The sequence below is a fragment of the Gekko japonicus genome, unplaced genomic scaffold, assembly GCF_001447785.1.
Source record: "Gekko japonicus isolate JY-2015 unplaced genomic scaffold, Gekko_japonicus_V1.1 scaffold544, whole genome shotgun sequence".
Classification (NCBI taxonomy): Eukaryota; Metazoa; Chordata; class Lepidosauria; order Squamata; family Gekkonidae; genus Gekko; species Gekko japonicus.
Window position 1 is genome coordinate 320,945 of NW_015167550.1, and position 18,300 is coordinate 339,244.

The window sequence follows — 18,300 nt, forward strand, 5'->3', positions numbered from 1 at the left end:
TTATCTCATGCACCGTTAGGTGGCAAACTAGACTTGTTTTGTTAATGGCCAGGGACGTTTCACTGGTGGTTTGCCTTTGCCTGCCTCTGCATCACCACCCTGGTATTCCTTGGAGGTTGCCCTTCCAAATACTAGCCAAGTCCGATTCTGCTTAGCTTCTGAGATCTGATGAGAGCGGGCTAGCATTGGGCTATCCAGGCCAGGGCTTCTTTCCCACCGTTCTGACTGAAACTCAAGGCAGATTACCTGGTGCAAGACAATGCAGTCAAACAGCACAAGACATCCAGCAAACAATGCAACAGGACCAGGATCACAAACGTTAGAAGCAATGCAGAAAAGAGAGTGTTTCTGTCATAAACAATTAAAAAAAGAATGGAATTAACGAAATAGAAAACAATGCAATGAGTCCAAGACAATAGTCATCTCCTGTCCTTATTCAGTGGAATGAATGGAAATTCGGGGGAATGTGGAAATCATTTGGAGCCAATATCCTGTTATGCAAATTATGGTATGGCAACTGGGGAAAAGCCTGCTTGGCAAAGAAGGGCACACGGTAGAATGCCAGGGCGATGTGGCACTGGAGAATTGGGCTGCTGGGACAAAGCAATCTCCACACTAAGAGTGCACATTTGTACTGACAAATAAAGCATCATGCATCCAGTCAATATCTGCAAATAATCAACAAGAGGCTGTAAGATGCGTGGTTTTAAATGGCAAGTTTAAATTGCACAGTGGCATGGTTAGTGGGCTGGACTAGGAGCTAAGAGACCCAGTTTCCAAATCCCCACTGTGCCCTGGAAGCTTGCCGGGTGACCTTGGGCCAGGAACACATGCTCAGCCTAACCTACCTCGCAAAGTTGTTGTGAGGATAAAATAGAGGCGGGGAGAGTATTCTAAGCCACTCCCAGTCCCTGTAGGGGAGAGAAATGGGATACAACTGAAGTATAAAATAAATATTGCAGCAAAGGAAGATTATCTGGAATACCTGGCCTCGTTCCCTGAGATTCAAGCCAACAGTATCTCAATCTCTGAAGGGTGGTTCGGTATCGGTTTTATCCAGTTGATGCTTCCTGTTTGTCGATCTTGCTTCTACAAGCGCCACAGCAATTTGGTCCTTCTTCCCTATAGCCTTTTTTTAAAAAGAAAAACAACCTTCCTCGGAGCTGTCCATTCAGCACCAGCCGCTCTCCCATCTCACAAGCAAACGCTCCCTCCCTCTTTCTTTCCCTCTCCCCTCCTCCGACTTCCCACAGTCCCAAGAGCCAAGGTAGTCCAGGAGAGACACGACATGAGTTTGAATCCTGGTTTGGTTATGGGGCAGTCAGCACCTTTCGACTTCTGTTCTCTCCATCTGTAAAGGAGAGAATCCTACAGAAGATTTGTCTTCAGGATTGCCTGTGATAAATTGAGCGACTCGTTTACCCGCTGAAGAAACGGTTTTCATATGACCTCTTCCTATAGATGTAATAACCTACCTATTCTCTGAGTGGTGCACATGGTCAAAGAGTTTAGTAACGGAGAGAGACCCTGAATAAGGGTTCTTGAGTCACTTCTGCATCGGGAAAGACCTATGGGGATCGTTTGGCATTTTTTCAATCCTCTTCCCCCCTCCCCCCCCCTGTGTGTGTGTTGGCACAGAATTCAAACAATACTTGCAACCAAAACTCTGGATTCATTATGCAAGGAATGCACAGTACAATATTCTGCCTAATTCATTCACACTTTTTTACATGTTTTAACCCACAAGAGGTTCTAGGGATGCTAGACTCCAGGTGGGACTTGGGGACCCCCCCAGAATTACAGCTCATCTCCAGACTACAGACAGCACTTCCCTTGGAGAAAATGGCTGCTTTGACCCTACGGCATTGCACCCCACTGGGGTCCCTGTCCTCCCCAGGCTCCACCCCCGAATCTCCAAGGGTTTCCCAACCTGGATTTGGCAACCATACACCCCCCATCCCCTGCTCATGATGAATGCTCCCTCTAAGCTGTGGAGTCTTGTGAACAAAAATGCTACTTTGTGAGCTGTTGGCATTGAAGTTGTGAGCGAGCAATTCGTCTACTGCATAAATTAGTTTGCTCTGGAGCCATGCTTCCTGAGCTAAGATAAAAATGTGTGAGCCGGAGGTTAAAAAATTGTGAGCTAGCTCACACTAACTCAGCTTAGAGGGAGCACTGCTCATGGCCTAGAGTGACCAGGCAACCCTAAGAGGTTCCCAGCTCTGCCTCTAGGTCACTGCAAACCCACTTCTAGAAGTAGGGGGGGGAGAGAGAATCTGTCCATCTCTGATGCATGCTTGGAACTGCAGCCCCTTTTTATAAATGCAAGTCAGGCATTTGTGCAAAGTCAGCAGGAGTTAACCCGCCGTCTGCATCTCACTTTAGTCTATCTTGGAATTTACAGTCTGGTCTTGAGCTGAACATAATGGAGCCCTGGGCAAGGCTCAGCCCCCTAATCTGTGAAATGAGAACACAGCAACCTTTCCCTCACAGTGATGAGGAGGTCACGCATAATAAGGAGTGATATTCATTCTGTCTGCAAATGTTCGTCTGTGCCAAAGGGTACTAATGGTATCACTGCTCTTTTAAGCAGTGGTGCCTAAACATGCATTAGATCTGGCCCATCCAGTCCAGCATCCCGGGGCACAGAGCCCTGTTGTCCTCCCCATGGTGCAGGCGTTCAGAGGTATATGGCCTCTGAACACGGAGTTGCCATTTAGTAATTGTAGCTAACAGCCAGCATGATGCAGTGGTTGAAATCAGACTAGGGTTTGGGAGACGCAGGTTCAAGTCTCTTACTTGGCCATGGAAGTTTGCTGGGTGACCAGTCCCACATTCTCAGCCTAACCTGCTCACAGGGTTGTCGTGAGGATAAATTGGAGGATGAGACAATGTTTCAACTTTCAAGCTGCTTTGGGGGCCCATTAAGGAGAAAGGCAGGAAAGCCGGCATGGTGTCCTGGTTAAAGTGTTGGTCTCGGATCTGGAAAAGCCAGGTTCGAATCTCCACTCGCTCCATGGAAGCTCTTAGACCAATCACATTCTCTCGCCCTAGCCTACCTCACTGGGTTGTTGTGAGGATAAAAAGGAGGCGCGGAGAACGATGGATGCCGCTTCGGGTCCCCATTGGGATGAAAGGAGGGACATAAAGGAAGTAAATGCATAAATTGTAGCCAACAGCCAGCCAGCCTGGCCGGGTGGTCAGAGTCAGACTAGGCTCTGGGGGAGGCAGATTCAAATCCCCGCTCTGTCCTAGAAGCTTGCTGGGTGAGCAGTCCCGCACACTCTCCGCCTGACCTACCTCGCAGGGTTGCCGTGAGGATAAATTGGAAGGGGGGGAGAGAACGTTTCAAGCCGCGCTGGACCCCCCACTGGGGAGAAGAGCAGGGTATCAATGAACCCAATAAACCAGCCGCCGCTGAGGGCGCATTCTGAGCTGGAATGGAAGCAGCTGTGGAGTTGGTTTGTGCGTGCCTGTCAGCCACGCTCCCCTCTGGAGCAGGGGCCCCTGCCACGTCTCTCTCCCCCGCCGCCGTCCCAGGGCTCCATCCCCACCCAAACCCCCCACCCCCGCGGGCTCATCCGCTGGAAGGACGCCTGGTAGGACGCCAGGAGTCCCATTGCCTGCTGGGCTGGTGGGGAGAAAGGGCAGCCGAGCCGAGCCAAGCCAAGCCAAGCCGTAGCATCTGGGAGGGGATTTCAGGCAAGCCACGCAGCGAGAAGCGCCTCTCCTGCTCCTGACTGCCAGCCAAGTGACTGCAGTGGCTTGCGGGTTCTAGTTAATCTCTGCTTCTCCCTCCGTCCTCCCTGCAGCCGCCTGGGACCGTCCCTCCTGCCCTCCAGTGAAGCCAGTCTCCTTCAACTGGCCTCCCAGGTGCCAAAGAAGAGAGGCGGCTACGCTTTATTCCCGGGTGCGAGTGTGTGTTGGGGGAGGAGTCGAGCAGGTGGCCAACTTCTGACAGTGGCAAATGTGCAGCAGCACTGGAGCATCGGGCACTGCAGAGGGACTGTGGCGAGACACTCATTAACCTACTTTCCCACACAGTTGCTGGCCGAGCGGACGCCGAGGAGATCCGGGGGGAGCCTGATCTGAGGATGCCCCGTCGGCGCCTCCGGTGAGTCGAGTCACGCGTCCCTCCGGCCTTCCACACGCCGGGCCAGGCGGCTGCGCTCGCCCCGGTCCGTTCCCCCCACCGAGGGGGGGCGCTTGGGCCGCCCGGAGTCCCAGCAGCAGGGTAAGGCCAGCCCTTCTCTGGTCAGTTCCCCCCCTTCCTTGAAGCTAAACGGCTACAGGGGGTCTTGAGATCTATCTATCTATCTATCTATCTATCTATCTATCTATCTATCTATCTATCTATCTATTCTTACTATCTATTCTTCCTATCATCTATCTGTTCTTTCTATCTATTTTTTCTGTCTATCTATCTATCCTCTGTCCATCTTTAGACAGAGAGAGAGAGAGAGAGAGAGATGGATAGATAGATGATATTTCTTTCTTTCTATCAACCTATCTTCTATCTCTATTCTATCTTCAATCTATTCTGTCATCTTTCTATCTCCAGCATCATCTTCTATCCATCTGTGCTCCCTATCTGCCTGTCTGTCTGTCTGTCCATCTGTGCTTGCTGTCTGTCCATCCGTCCGTCTATCTCTCTATCTGTCTGTTCTCCCCCCCCCGTTTCGATTTTGTGGCTCCTTTAGCCCTGTTAGATCCCCCCCCGCCGCCACTCTCTGGTTTGTTTCTGATTCCATGGGGGAAAGGGTGGCTACCGGATTTCCCACGAGTCAGAGTAGGAAACAGGAAGGGAATTGGCCGTGGGCGAGGGAAGAGTCTTCATCCTCCTGAGAGACACAGAAATAGCAAGGGGAAGGTGGGGGGGGGGGGGGGAAAAGGATCTTTTGCTTAATTGGAAGAGAAACCCCTTGCAGGCTTGCAGATCGATATTTTATCAATCATGTCTAAAGCCCCTTTGGTGTGTAAAGGAGTGGGATTTTTTGTTTGTTTGTTTGTTTGGCTGATCTCATCTTCTTGACCTAATTCGATCTGTGGTGCGGCTCCTCAGAACGCAACCCCCTTCCTGAAATATGGGCCATGTTTTCCCATAAGTTACTTCCCTACTCCTGTCTTTGCAAAGGATCCCACCCCTTGCAGCTTTATTTCCCAAGCGAGGCCATCGCCTGCTCTTCCACCGGGAACGAGGTGATGCTGCTTGTGCTGTTGAACCGCTTGACAGAGGCCCGCAGTCTCAAGTCATCCCCACTGTTGTTGTTTGTTTTAAACCTCAGCTTGTGGGCAGATTGTCTCATCTTCCTCCCCCGCTCCTGTTCTTTTGGCTTTCTCCAGCCCTGTTAGAAATACTGAGCAGTTAACGGGTCTCTCCGTCCCTGGGCATCCCTTGGGAGAAAACAAAGATGTGATGCAGTGGGCTACACAGTGCCCGGCTGGGATGTGAACTGAACCAGCATCGTGTCCTTGCACTGGATATGAAGCTCTCTGGGTGGCCTCAGACAAAACTCTTCTCTCCTTCATTCTGTGAGGCCGTGAATTGATTGGCGGAAGGGCGGATTCGAATGTAACCTATAACCTCTCCGTGGACGTTGTCTTGCTTGCTTTTGCGAGGAAGAATGCATGTGCTGGCTAGTGCTTGGGGCAGTTTCCTGGTGCTGTGCATGGGCAGCTGGGTTCGATGAAGGCCTCGGATAGGATTCCGGCCCGGATATTTTGTCCTATACCTTGGCCTGGCTTCAAGGGCCAGGGTGGAAGCTGTGTGAATCTGTAAGGGGGAGGGGGAAGAGTCTTGTGGCATGTTCAAGATTATGCAAAAAACATGTGGCCACACTCAGACTACTGAGTCTTTAAGAGGGCTACCAATTTCCTTTCTTTTGTTTTTGTGTGCCTTCCCTTTTCATCCTTCCTGACTGATCCTCCTTTGAATCCCGCTTGTTCATTCCTACAGTCCCCTGCCCCCAAAACTCTTCACTTTCCTCTGCCCTGATTGTCTCTTCCTGGGAATACTGAAGGCAGGAAAGAGGGTGTGGGAGCCTTCCTTTCCTCATCCACAGCGTCACAATAAATACTGAGAACTGTGACATCTCCAGAGAGGAAAAACGTGGCTGCAATGATCCCACAAATGTGCAAAAGCCACTGTCCACCAGCCCATCTGCTCCCTTGCATAGAATCACAGAGTTGGAATGGACCTCCAGGGCCATCTACAGTGTTCCCTCTAAGTTGAGTTAGTGTGAGCCAGTTCACACTTTTTTAGCCTCTGGCTCACACATTTTTGTCTTAGCTCAGGAAGGATGGCTCCAGAGCAAACTAATTTATGTAGTAGCCAAATGGCTCACTCACAACTTTAATGCCAGTACCTCGCAAAGTAGAATTTTTGCTCACAAGACTCCACAGCTTAGAAGGAGCATTGGTCATCTAGTCCAACCCCCTGCACAATGTAGGAAATTCACAGAGACCTCCACCCCACAACCCCAGTGACTGCTGTTCCATGCCCAGAAGATAACAACAACAAAAACCCTCCAGGATCTCCAGCCAGATTGACCTAGATAAAAATTGCTTCCTGACCCCCAAAGTGGCAATTGGCATTTTTCTGCGCATGTAAGGAAGGGCCACGAGACCTAAGCACTGATGCAGCCCTTCCTGCCCTCCCTCTCATGATCTGCCTAAGTTCACAAAATCAGCATTGCTGACAGATGACCATCTAGCCTCTTGTCTTATACAAGATGCTTGCTCTGTAGGGGTCAGGAGGCCCCATTTGGCGATGATGGTGGTGGTGCACAACTCTATAGGGCTCTCCATGCGCTCCAGGTACCATTTCTCCATGGAAGCATCTGTGTTAGCGCAGCCTTGGGCGTCTCTCCTGGTTTTCTGGAGCTGGTCTAAGGTTCAGTTCCCCCCCCCCTCCTGAAATGATGGAAATATTGGTGAAGACTTTCAGTAAAGATCCTGGAAGTCATTCTTCAATGTTATGACATCCTTTATGGCTTAGAAGCAACATATTAAATGAAATCTGTCTGTCTGTCTGTCTGTCTGTCTGTCTGTCTGTCTGTCTGTCTGTCTGTCTGTCTGTCTGTCTGTCTGTCTGTCTGTCTGTCTGTCTGTCTGTCTGTCTGTCTGTCTGTCTGTCTGTCTGTCTGTCTGTCTGTCTGTCTGTCTGTCTGTCTGTCTGTCTGTCTGTCTGTCTGTCTGTCTGTCTATCTATCTATCTATCTATCTATCTATCTATCTATCTATCTATCTATCTATCTATCTATCTATCTATCTATCTATCTATCTATCTATCTCTCCCTCCCCAGAGGTCATTTAGTAGAAAAAGAGGTGCAGGAGCTCATTAGCATAACTCATTAGCATACCTTATTTGCATAGGCCACACCCTATGTCAGAAGGCAACACCCACTGCTCAGGCTCCACTGGACTGTTTTGGATTGCTAGCTTTGGGGGGGGGGGACGTGCAGATCTTGTACCTGAATAAAACTTGGTCTTAAAGGTGCCATTGGACTGTTTTGGGCCAGAGGGGGGCTCTGCAACTTATCTGACTGCTTCTTGCTCTGACTGAGGGCTGCTGGGAGCAGGGGGTGGGGCTTGTTGTATGTGTCCGCCCCCTGGGCTCTTTACTGCCGGAGCTCCGCTCCTGTGCACTTCTGCAGGAAATGACCCCTGTATATATCCATATTGGTAGCTTCATCTACGTATTAGGCCTGGCTTGGTGTTCTCACCCAGAGCCAAAAGAAAGGGAAGCAGATAGGATGATAAAATATACAACGCGTTATCAGTTTCAGCTTTTTCTTTTTTTGGGGGGTCAGTCATTTTTCCTTCGGATGCTTTAGATTTCTGCTTTCATGACCCCACCTTTCTCTATTTGCTTCTGTCCTCTTTTCTAACCCCACTCCAGGCCTCTCTTTCCCCCTGTCTTATACATCTTATAATTTGCTTCATTTTCTCGGTAGGTTGAGCAATCGCTCAAATGTGTTGTGGCCTTTTCCTTCCGGACTTGTTTGCTGTCCATACACGAACACATGAAACGGCCTTAAACTGGTCCATCAAAGTCAGTATTGTCAGACTGGCAGCGGCGTCTCCAGGGTCTCGGGCAGAGGTCTTTCACATCACCTACTGCCTGGTCCTTTTCACTGGAGATACCAGGGATTGAACCTGGGACCTTCTGCATGCCAAGCAAATGCTCTGCCGCTGAGCCACAGCCCCTCCCCTATAGCATTTCCCTCTAGCCACTTTAGTATCTCCCAACTGCTTTAGGAAACAGACATAGCTTTTTGTTCCAAGCCAGGGGCAGGGTTAAATGTGGAGAGTTGCAATGTGCCCCCCCCCAACAGTTGGATGCCAGAGTGTTTGACTGGGCAGGGGTCAGCCGTTGGCCGGTGGGCAACCTCTGCTGACGAACCGGGTGTTGCGGTGCAAGAACTGGATCCACGGGCAGGCACTCAAGGGACGGAGGCAGCCCAAGCTATCAACTCCATTAAGAGGGCTTATTCCAATGCATTTTGCTAATAAGTCTGCATGCAGCTTTCTCTTTCTTCCTGTCTCCCTGCTGTTGGAAATGGGAGAAACACTTAGACTGTACATGGTGGGTGGACAGGGGGAGGGAGATAATGGGCTGAGTTATTTGGAGATCCATTGGAGGCAAAAGTATTGCAGTCTAAGCTCACAGATTAGAGTGGAGGGACTCTGTGCGGGATCCCACAGTTGAACACCCCAAAAGAGTACCACCCCCTGAATGGCTAAAGCTGGCCTGATCCTGAAGCTGGTAAAGACCCTGACCCAGGAAGCAAATTTAGGGGGGAAATGCATTATTACTTATTTGAACACCACTTTTCTCTTCAAGGGAGATTCAGCGCGGCTTGCGACTTTCTCTCGTTTTCCATTTTTATCCCCACAACAACCTGCGAGGTAGTCCTTTCCTTTATTAACAATAAGCCCCTTCAGCTAGGGGTCTTGACCCAGACAATGAGATCACGGTACAAATATCAATAACAATTCTGGACTGATTAATAAAAGAAAATCATGCCACTGGTAAAATTGTGAGATGGTCACATTAATACTTAGCAGGAGAGTGTCTCAAAGATATTATAGTAGACGAGAATTTGGCCAGAGATCACATAACTGCAGGACTAATGTCAGCCAGCAAAAAGGAAAGGTCCTTGTTGGTACTTGTTCAAAATGGGGGAAATCCAAAGTTCTCTGAGTCCTTTAACTGCTCTTCATGAAAAACAGCTGAGCGGCAGGGAGCCATTTAAACACCTGTTTTTTGCTTCCCGCTGCTCAGCTGTTTTTCGTGGGGAGCAGAAAGCATGGGGTAAATGGCTCCAAGCCATTTAAACCCCTGCTCTCTGCTCCCCACTGCTTTCTGTGAGGAGCAGAAAGCAAGGGTTTAAATGGCTCAGAGCCACTTAACTCCCCGCTTTCTGCTGCCACCACTTTTCAAGGGCAGCATAAAGCAGAGGGTTAAATGGCTCAGTCATTTAAACCGCTGCTTTCTGCTCCTCACGAAAAACAGCTGAGAGCAGAAAGCATAGGGTAAATGGCTTGGAGCCATTTAAACCCCTGCTCTCTGCTCTCCACTGCTTTTTGTGAGAAGCAGAAAGCAAGGGTTTAAATGGCTCAGAGCCATTTAACCTCCTGCTTTCTGCTCCCAGCCACTCAGATGTTTTTTGTGAAGAGCAGAAAGCAGGGGCTTAACCACCACAAACTGCCTTAAAATTTGTGAAAATTCATGGCAGCTCTTCAGCTTTAACCACAAAGCAACTAAAATTCAACTTGAACTTCCATTCGTGAGCCAGTTTGTGTCTATCCCTAATTGTAAGCCACTTTGAGACTCCTTAAGGTAGAGAAAAGTGGGATATAAAAACTCCTCCTCCTACTCCTCTTCTTCTCCTCCTTCTCCTCTCTTCCTCCTCCTCCTTCTACCAAATCTACTATAGCCAATCTCTGCTGCCCACTCCCACCCTCAGCACGTTCTTGCCACCACGTCCAATAATCCTTGGCTTTTGCCACGTGCTAGTGTTTAATGTATGTGCCATGCAAAGGGGCACCCCTCCACCATTTCACAGTTGAAAAGAGGACCATCTTTGTATATTTTAAACATTTCCCCTCAAAGAGCCTCCAGGTAGTTCTGTGCATGGCGCTTAAGTGTTCACATATGGTTTATGCACTTTCCATTCTAAAGTTTAACCTCAGGGGGGCAGAGCTGAATAATGGTAAACCCATAGGATATGTATGCATACTAGCTAACATTTTAACAAGTTATCTCCCAAAATTTCCCTAAAAGCAAAGCAGGTTTACCAGAGACAGATGGCAGGAAAAGGGACTATCCTGGGTAAACTGGGATAGATGAAGCGTATGAAATGAAAATGTATAGCATTTCAAATCAGATGTATCCCCGTCTGGGCAGTGCTTAACTTTTAAAGCAAGACGTCCCAGCTTGTAAGTTACACCCTCTAAGCATGACTCCCCCTTCCCCCCCAGCAATTTAATTAATTAATTAATTGAATTTCTAGCCCGTTCTTCCCTGTACAGCAGGTTTCGGGGTGGTTTACAACAGTAAATATACACAGTAAGTTAAAGCACAATCTACGCAATATTTAAAAACCTATACCGCATCGAATAGTACATAAGATGGCAGTCAGGGACAGTTAGTAAGCAGCCCCAGAGAACTTCAGTGTGTATGTCTACAGGTGGAACCAGGTATTGGGCAGGTGGCAGAGAACAATGAACAAACAGTGCCACATAGATGGCACAAAAGTGGGGTAGGGGAGGCTGATGGATCTCCACCATCTCAGCCATAGGCCTGGAGGACCATCTCTGTTTTTACAGGCCCTGTGGAATCGCAACAAATCCCATGGGGCCCTGCTCTCATTTGGGAGAGTGCTCCACTAGGCCGGAGGCTAAGTTAGTTGGTTGAGACTAAGTGGATCTCCTTTATACTAGGGACCAGCAGCAGATGTTGACATGTGGAGCATAAAGCTCTTCAAGGGACATATGGGGAGAGATGGTCCTTATGTTCGTTGTATGCCTGCCCAAGGGGTTCATGAGGCACTCCATATAAAATTCTCCAAATATACTGAAAAACCAATGTCCTCCTCCCCATCCTAAAACCCATGAAACCTTTAAAAAACACGACATTAGCATTCATACTAGCTACTTCTCAAAATAATACTCTCCTGGACGACTATGGCACACTTGGCTTGGTGTGCTGCATGGTCAAAGAATTCCAAAAGCAAGAAAGCCACCACTGAGTAGGCCCTGCTTGTTGTAGGATTACTTCCAGTTCCTGCAGGCCAGTGTGATGGCGGTAGGATCCCTTCTGAATGGGCACATGTATTTGTTTTTTTTTTTGGGGGGTGTTGGTATTTTTATGTGCGTATGTGCGTGCATGCATGTGAGTTGTGTGCACACACAACGAATCCCTGGTGGCCCGCGGCAGGCATACAACGCGGCAGGCATACAACGAACATAAGGACCATCTCTCCCCATATGTCCCTTGAAGAGCTTTATGCTCCACATGTCAACATCTGCTGCTGGTCCCTAGTATAAAGGAGATCCACTTAGTGCACACCTGGTGCACACCTGGTGCACACCTGGAAGTCATGGCAACCTCTGATGGTGGGGACCTGGAGGATATTCAGAGAGAGGTGGCTGAATAAAGCCTGCCCCTGCCTCTCACCTCTGGTATTCCAGGGAGGTCTCCCATCCAAATATTTGCCAGAGTTGACCCTGCTTAGCTTCTGAGATCTCAGAAGATTGGGCTTGCCTGGGTTATCCAGGCCAGGGTGGCACATGTATTTGTTGACTGGGCCAATGTACAAGCAACGGGGGTAGGGGTGGTAGGGAGACCCCATATTTTGCTCCTGCTCTTGTTTCCCTGTTTCATGTGATAGGGAAGAGAAAGGATTTTTTCTGAATGAATGTTGTGAGATCTGTGCAAAGGGAATACAGAGGCAGACAAAGGTGGGATGTAAAGCAGGGAAACCTACCAAGGTTGTGATTCTCTGCTTTTTCATTAGCGAACTGTTACAACCAACAACTAGCCAAAGGTCTGCTTGTGCATAGTTATGGGTGATGAAACAACATTTGGCCAGCATTCTTCCCCCTCCCCATTTTTTCTTATCTCTACAATTCCTGCCCTGCCACTGAAATTTGAGCATGGGTAATCTTAGGACACACCAAACTATGTGGACTGAACCACATAGACATCACATATTGGCTCATCAGTGATCTGCACATTCAGATTTTAGAAATCCAGCCCCGTGATGTGTTGGCATGTTGGGGTTTTTAAAGGCAGCATTAATAGAAACATCCCAGCCGGGTCATGAGAAGCAATCTTTCCACTCTGCTCCATGCTACTCAGACCTCATCTGGAGTGCTATATCTGGATCTGGACAGAGCACTTTAAGGACGATGTAGACAAATTGGAAGGGTTTCAGAGGACGGCAAAGATGATGGTTAAGGGTGTAGAAAGAGGAAATGTTGAAGGAACCGCGCATGTTTAATGCCTGGAGAAGACTGAGGGGAGATTTGCTCATGCGCCTCTCCCATGGGGGAGGGCAAATATTCATTCTCAGCTGCTCCAAAGGATATTGCTGCAATCCAGTGAGATTAAATTACAGAAGGGTAGATTTGGTTACCCTGACCTGGACAGCTCAGGCTAGCCCAATCTCATCAGATCTCGCAAGCTAAGCAGGGTTGGCCCTGGTCAGTATTTGGAGGGGAGACCACCAAGGAACACCAGGGTGGTGATGATGAGGCAGGCAATGGCAAACCACCTCTGAATGTCCCTTGCCTTGAAGACCCCAGAGGGTCTCCATTAATCATCTGTGACTTGATGGCATACACACACAGAGAGAGAGAGAGAGATTTGGGTTGCATGTTAGGAGATACTTCCTCATGGCAAGTGTGGGTCAACAATGGAACCACTCACCCAGTGGGTAGAGCTTCCCTTGCTGGAGGTTTTCAAGCAGAGGAGGCTGGGTAGCTGCCCATCAGGGGGACTCCAGCCTGGAATGTCTAGCACGGAGCAGGACTTGACATCCTCTTCCCTCTCCATCGCCAGGCCTCTATGAGAATATGGCTGAGATGTACCAGCCCTGTCAGTTCCTTTTTGGATCAACCCTCAGCAGAAAAAACACACTTGCGCTTCTCACTGGAGTGAGAAACTAAATCTCTCCCAGTGCAGTCCCAAACAGAGTCACACCCTTCCGAGCCCATCAAAACCAGGACAGAATATTGTCGGACTCGGTCCGTGGAGAACCACCTTTGAATCCCTCCCCACTCTGCCATAGAAGCTCGTTGGGCCGGTGGTCACTCTCTCTCAGCCTAGCCGACCTCACAAGGCTGTCGTTGCGAGGATGAAGTGGAGGAGGGGAAATGATGTCAGAAGCTGCTTTGGGAAGAAAGGCTGGGTGGAAATAAGGCAGCGCTTAGGATTTCCCAGTAGATCTCCTTGTGGCCTTGCTCTTTGGGCTCTTGTTGCCTTCCTATCTGTGTGACCAGGGCTCCTCCGAGTCCTCCACTCTCAGCCACCCAAAAGTCTCCCGCCCCACCCAGTCTCTCTTGCTCCCTCCCAGAACACCCTCCTCCTGGTGCATCCAAATTCCTCTTCAAAACCTAACTTTCCTGCTCGGCTCCATGGCTTAACCCTTGAATCCTCATTCCCAGTGGTGTAAACGAGCTGAGACATCCACGGGTCTCAGTCCTCTGTGGTTCTCCCATGCCTCCTTCTCTGTTGTTTCATCTCCTCACTGTAAGCTTCCTGGGGCAAGGACCTTTTCCTGTCATTGTCCAGGGAGCTCCATAAGGCTCTGCTCATGTCCACTGAATAAATCCTCATAAACACATTTGGAAGACCTCAAGGCTCACAAGGTCCCCGCTGTTCTTTCTGGCCACCAAAATAAGATGTATAAAGAAGTCCTCTGCAATGGGTGTGACCTATTGGCTCTAGCGATGAGCTAGGACAGTAATGGCGAACCTTTTAGAAACTGAGTGCCCAAACTGCGATTGAAAACCCACTTATTTATCGCAAAGTGCCAACACGGCGATTTATCCTGAATACTGAGGTTTTACTTTAGAAAAAACAACTCATACATTAACTTAAGATGATCCAAACAAAGTAAGGAAAGCAATCCCAAATGCTTTCATTTACTTAAAATTATTTGGCAGAGAATTCAACACTTTAATGATGGTCTGGGCCTGGCTGGGGCGATGGCACGCGTGCGCACAGAGAGGGCTCTGAGTGCCACCTCTGGCACCCGGGCCATAGGTTCGCCACCACTGAGCTAGGAGATCCGGGTTTGAATCCCCACTTTGCCATGGAAGCTTGCTGGTTGATCTTGGGGTCACTCTCTCTCAGGCTCACGGGGCTGTTGTGAGGCTAAAATAGAGGAGAATGATGTAAGTGGCTTTGGGTCCCCATTGGGAGAAAGGTGGAGGGTAATAAATAAATAAGGATATGAATAAGTCAGGATTAGGCTTTGGCTGCCCTGACCTGGACTGCCCAGGCACACCCAATCTTGTCAGATCTCGGAAGCTAAGCAGGGTTGACTCTGGCAAGTAGTGGAAGGGCAACCTCCAAGGAATACCAGGGCCAGGACGCAGAGGCAGGCAATAGCAAGCCACCTCTCTGACATGTAAAAAGACCCCAGTAGGGGTCACCAGAAGTCGCCATGATTTCCAGGCATGCAAGCACACGCACAAACACAATACCCACAAAAACAAAGATGATTAGACTTTGGCTGCCTTGCGATCAAGGGGGGCAGGGAAGAGTGGCTGGAGATTCTCTGGGTATGGGTTCAGGAATTATTCTGTCCCCCTGTCTTGGGATGGGGTGAGTGGAATGGGCTGACTTCTCCTTTCGTGCCCTTCGAAGCTGACTGATTCACGAATCTTGAGCAGCAGGAGACACACGACTTATTTTAGAGGACTGAGACAAATTTGGCCGTTGCTAGAGTGATCTTAGGATCCTTATCGCTGGGCAAAAGAGCCAGGGTTTCCGGAGTGTAGGCGGACGACTGGAACAGGCTGACTCCAGTTTCTTTTGCTCTCTCTCTCTCTCTTTCCAGATTGCTTCACGATGTCTTCCTCCAAACTCCAAGATGCAGATGAGGTTTTCGGTAAGCTCCCTTTGCCTTTCTTGGCTTCCCATCCCAACCCTCCCAGTAGCTGTCCCTGAAGCCGAAGCGTTTGCGTAAGACGCTGAACTGCAGGCTGTGGAAGGTCAGTAGTTCAGCAGTTCGAGACTCGAGTTGCCGCATGATGTAGTGGGCTCCCGTCTCTAGTTCCAGCTCCTGCCAACCTAGCAGTTCGAAAGCAAGAAATTGCAAGTAGATAAATAGGTAATTGCAAGTAGATAAATAGGTACCACTTTGGTGGGAAGGTAACAGCGTTCCGTGCGCCTTGGTGTTTAGTCATGCCGGCCACATGACCACGGAAACGTCTTCGGACAGCGCTGGCTCTTCGGCTTTGAAACTGAGATGAGCACCGCAACCCTAGAGTCGGACTTGACTGCCTTTCGAGCAAGGGAACCTTTACCTTTTTATAGACTCTCCAGAAGGAAAACAAACATTTCTCAGGCTGCCCTCCTTGGTTTGGAAATGCCTGACCCCAGATATTTGTCTGTGGGTAAGCAGACCTTCTGTACATGCTCAGAGGCACTGGCTCACTTTCAGACCTTGCCATGAAACCGTGGTTAACATTAACAGTGGTTTCTTTGTGAAACCAGGATTTGACTCACAGTCTCTTCAGTGTCTGTATTCCTGGAGAGAAGCTGGCTTCATTACCTTTGCTCGGTTGCCAGAGAAGCTGTTTTGAGGTCACAAGCCACCCTATGCTAGGTTGGTGGGGGCAAGTGCCGTCAAGTCGCAGCTGACTTATAGCGACCCTGTAGAGTTTTCAAGGCACGGGGCGTTCAGAGGTGGTTTGCCATTGCCTTCCTCGGGGTCACGACCCTGGTATTTCTTGGCAATCTTCCACCCAAGTGCTAAGCAGGACCGACCTTGCTGAGCTTCCAAGATCTGATGAGACTGGACCAGGCTGGGCCATCCAGGTCTAGGATACATCACACAAAACCTCAGCTGAGACTGCCTGTGCTTAATAAGCCACGGGTTTAGATCCTGCTGTGATGAACCCTAACTAACCAGTTATTAGAGTGGCCCGCCTCCCGACAATATGTGACACAGATCCACGTTACATGGAAGCTGAGCATCTGTGAACTAATTCGTAAATGGCTTATGGAAGGCGACACATTGGCTACGGGCGAGGAGCCTTCTCCTTGTGCTGAATCTGATCATTGGTCAGTCTTGTCCAATATTAACTTCCTGGACTGACAGCACCTCTTGGAGACCTCAGATCTAGCCTCTACTATCTGAGATCCTGTTAGCTGGAGAGGCAGGGATTGAACCTGGGACCTTCTGCATGCAGAACAGGTGCTCTTCCTCGGAGCTACAGCCCCTCCTTCTAAATAATTGACAGATGAAGCAGCCTTATATTGAGTCAGAACATCGTTCTTCTGTGCCCTGATTAGTAGTGGTTCCCCAGGGTCTCAGGCAGAGGTCCTTCTCATCATCTTATCCTTTTAACTCAAGATTCTGGGGACTGAACCAGGGACCTTCTGCATGCCAAGCAGATGCTCTGCTGCTGAGCCATGCCCCTCCCCTAAATGTCACATGATCCTGCCTTATAGTGATTCAGACCCGTTGGTCATTCAAGGTCAGTGTTGTCTATTCTGTGTTCCCCTTTTCCACTTGACTCTGTGTTCCCCCTTTACACTTAACCTTTCCGTCAACTCTGCAAGGGTTCCAGGTAGAAATCTCGCACATCACTCCCCACTTGAACCTTGTAATGGGAGATACCAGGGACCGAACTGGGGAGCTTCCGAATGCAAAGTGGGTCCCTTGCCACTGAACTGCTGCCGTTCCCCTGTGCTTCAGACCAGAGAAGAACCACGCTGAAGATACACCTCACATCTAGGGGTGCCAGCCTCCAGGTGGCACCTGGAGATCTCCTGCTGTTGCAGTTGATCTCCAGATGACAGGGCTCAGTTCCCCTGGAGAAAATGGCTGCTTTGGTGGGAGGACTGTATGGCATTATATCTTGCTGAGGCTCCCCCTCTCCCCAAAGCCTGCCTTCCCCAGGCTCCATGCCCCAAATCTCCAGGTATTTCCCAACACAGAGCGGGCAACCTAACTCACGTCTCTGGGCCCCTTATAATTAGCATATTTGTCCTATAATTGCAAACAATTCTCATAAGTTCTATTCATGTTGGTGGTGCATTGATGCTGTCCCGTGAGGCTCTGATTCCAAAATTAACTGTGAGGATTTTCTCAAGCGACCCCACATGCCCTCAAATGGATTTGGGGTACCCAATTTAGATTAATAATCATCAGGGCTTTTTTTTGTAGAAAAAGCCCAGCAGGAGCTCATTAGCATATTAGGCCACACCCACGACAGCACAGCTCATTAGCACATTAGGCCGCACCCCCATGTTACCAGAAGTGTGGTCATCCAGCCACACCCACCTTTTGCTTCTTATTCTGTTGACCTTGTTATTTCTCAAAACCCAGGACTATTTTTTGAGCAGGAACACCTTTGCATGTTAGGCCACACACCCCCTAATGTAGCCCAATCCTAATTAGTTCCTGCTGTTGGGTGTGGCCTCTTATGCTAATGAGTTCCTGCTGGGCGTGGCCAACTTGGGAGCCAGACAGAACTCCGTTCCTGTGCGTTCCTGCCCAAAAATAGCCCTGAATCATCATCGTATGGCATTGTGTGTAGTATAGCCAGGAGATTCTAAGATTGTCTGGCAGCCAGAAGTTCTAGCTGTTTAGCCTTATGCACCACTTGGTGGCGAGCTAGACTTGCTTTTGAGGCAAGAGATGTTTCAGAGCTGGTTTGCCATTGGCCGCCTCTGTGTAATGACCCCGGTATTCCTTGGAAGTCGCCCATCCAAATACTAGCCAAGGCCGACCCTGCTTAGCTTCTGAGATCTGACGAGATCAGGCTAGCCTGGGCCATCCAGGTCAGGGCCCCAATTTAGATTGTTTCAGGCTCACAGGATATACACAGGTACAAATTGTCTCCATATTGCTGGCTACTTGGGTAAGACCACACACACACGCCGCCTCGGCCACGTGTTTTGTTCAGTACAGGTTTTAATATGGTTGGCAAGATGCCTGCTGCCTGCTGGGCATTTTCCATTTCACAAGCTTGTCCGAGGGTGGAGATGGAGAGGCCAGGGGAGGGAGGGCATGGCCATTTTAGCCATGCTTTCTGTCTGAGTTTGGGCGGGGG

The 18,300-nt window shown here is 49.3% G+C and overlaps 1 protein-coding gene across 1 annotated transcript in view; it reads left to right on the forward strand.

Moving 5' to 3' along the window:
- Positions 1-13,083: 13,083 nt before the first annotated feature.
- The window catches only part of SAMD14 (sterile alpha motif domain containing 14), a 32,227-nt gene continuing 27,010 nt past the window's right edge, over positions 13,084-18,300 (forward strand). The window contains exons 1-2 of the mRNA XM_015413675.1: positions 13,084-13,105; positions 15,075-15,125. Coding sequence (XP_015269161.1) covers positions 13,084-13,105; positions 15,075-15,125 — 73 coding nt within the window. The remainder of the gene's footprint in view (positions 13,106-15,074; positions 15,126-18,300) is intronic.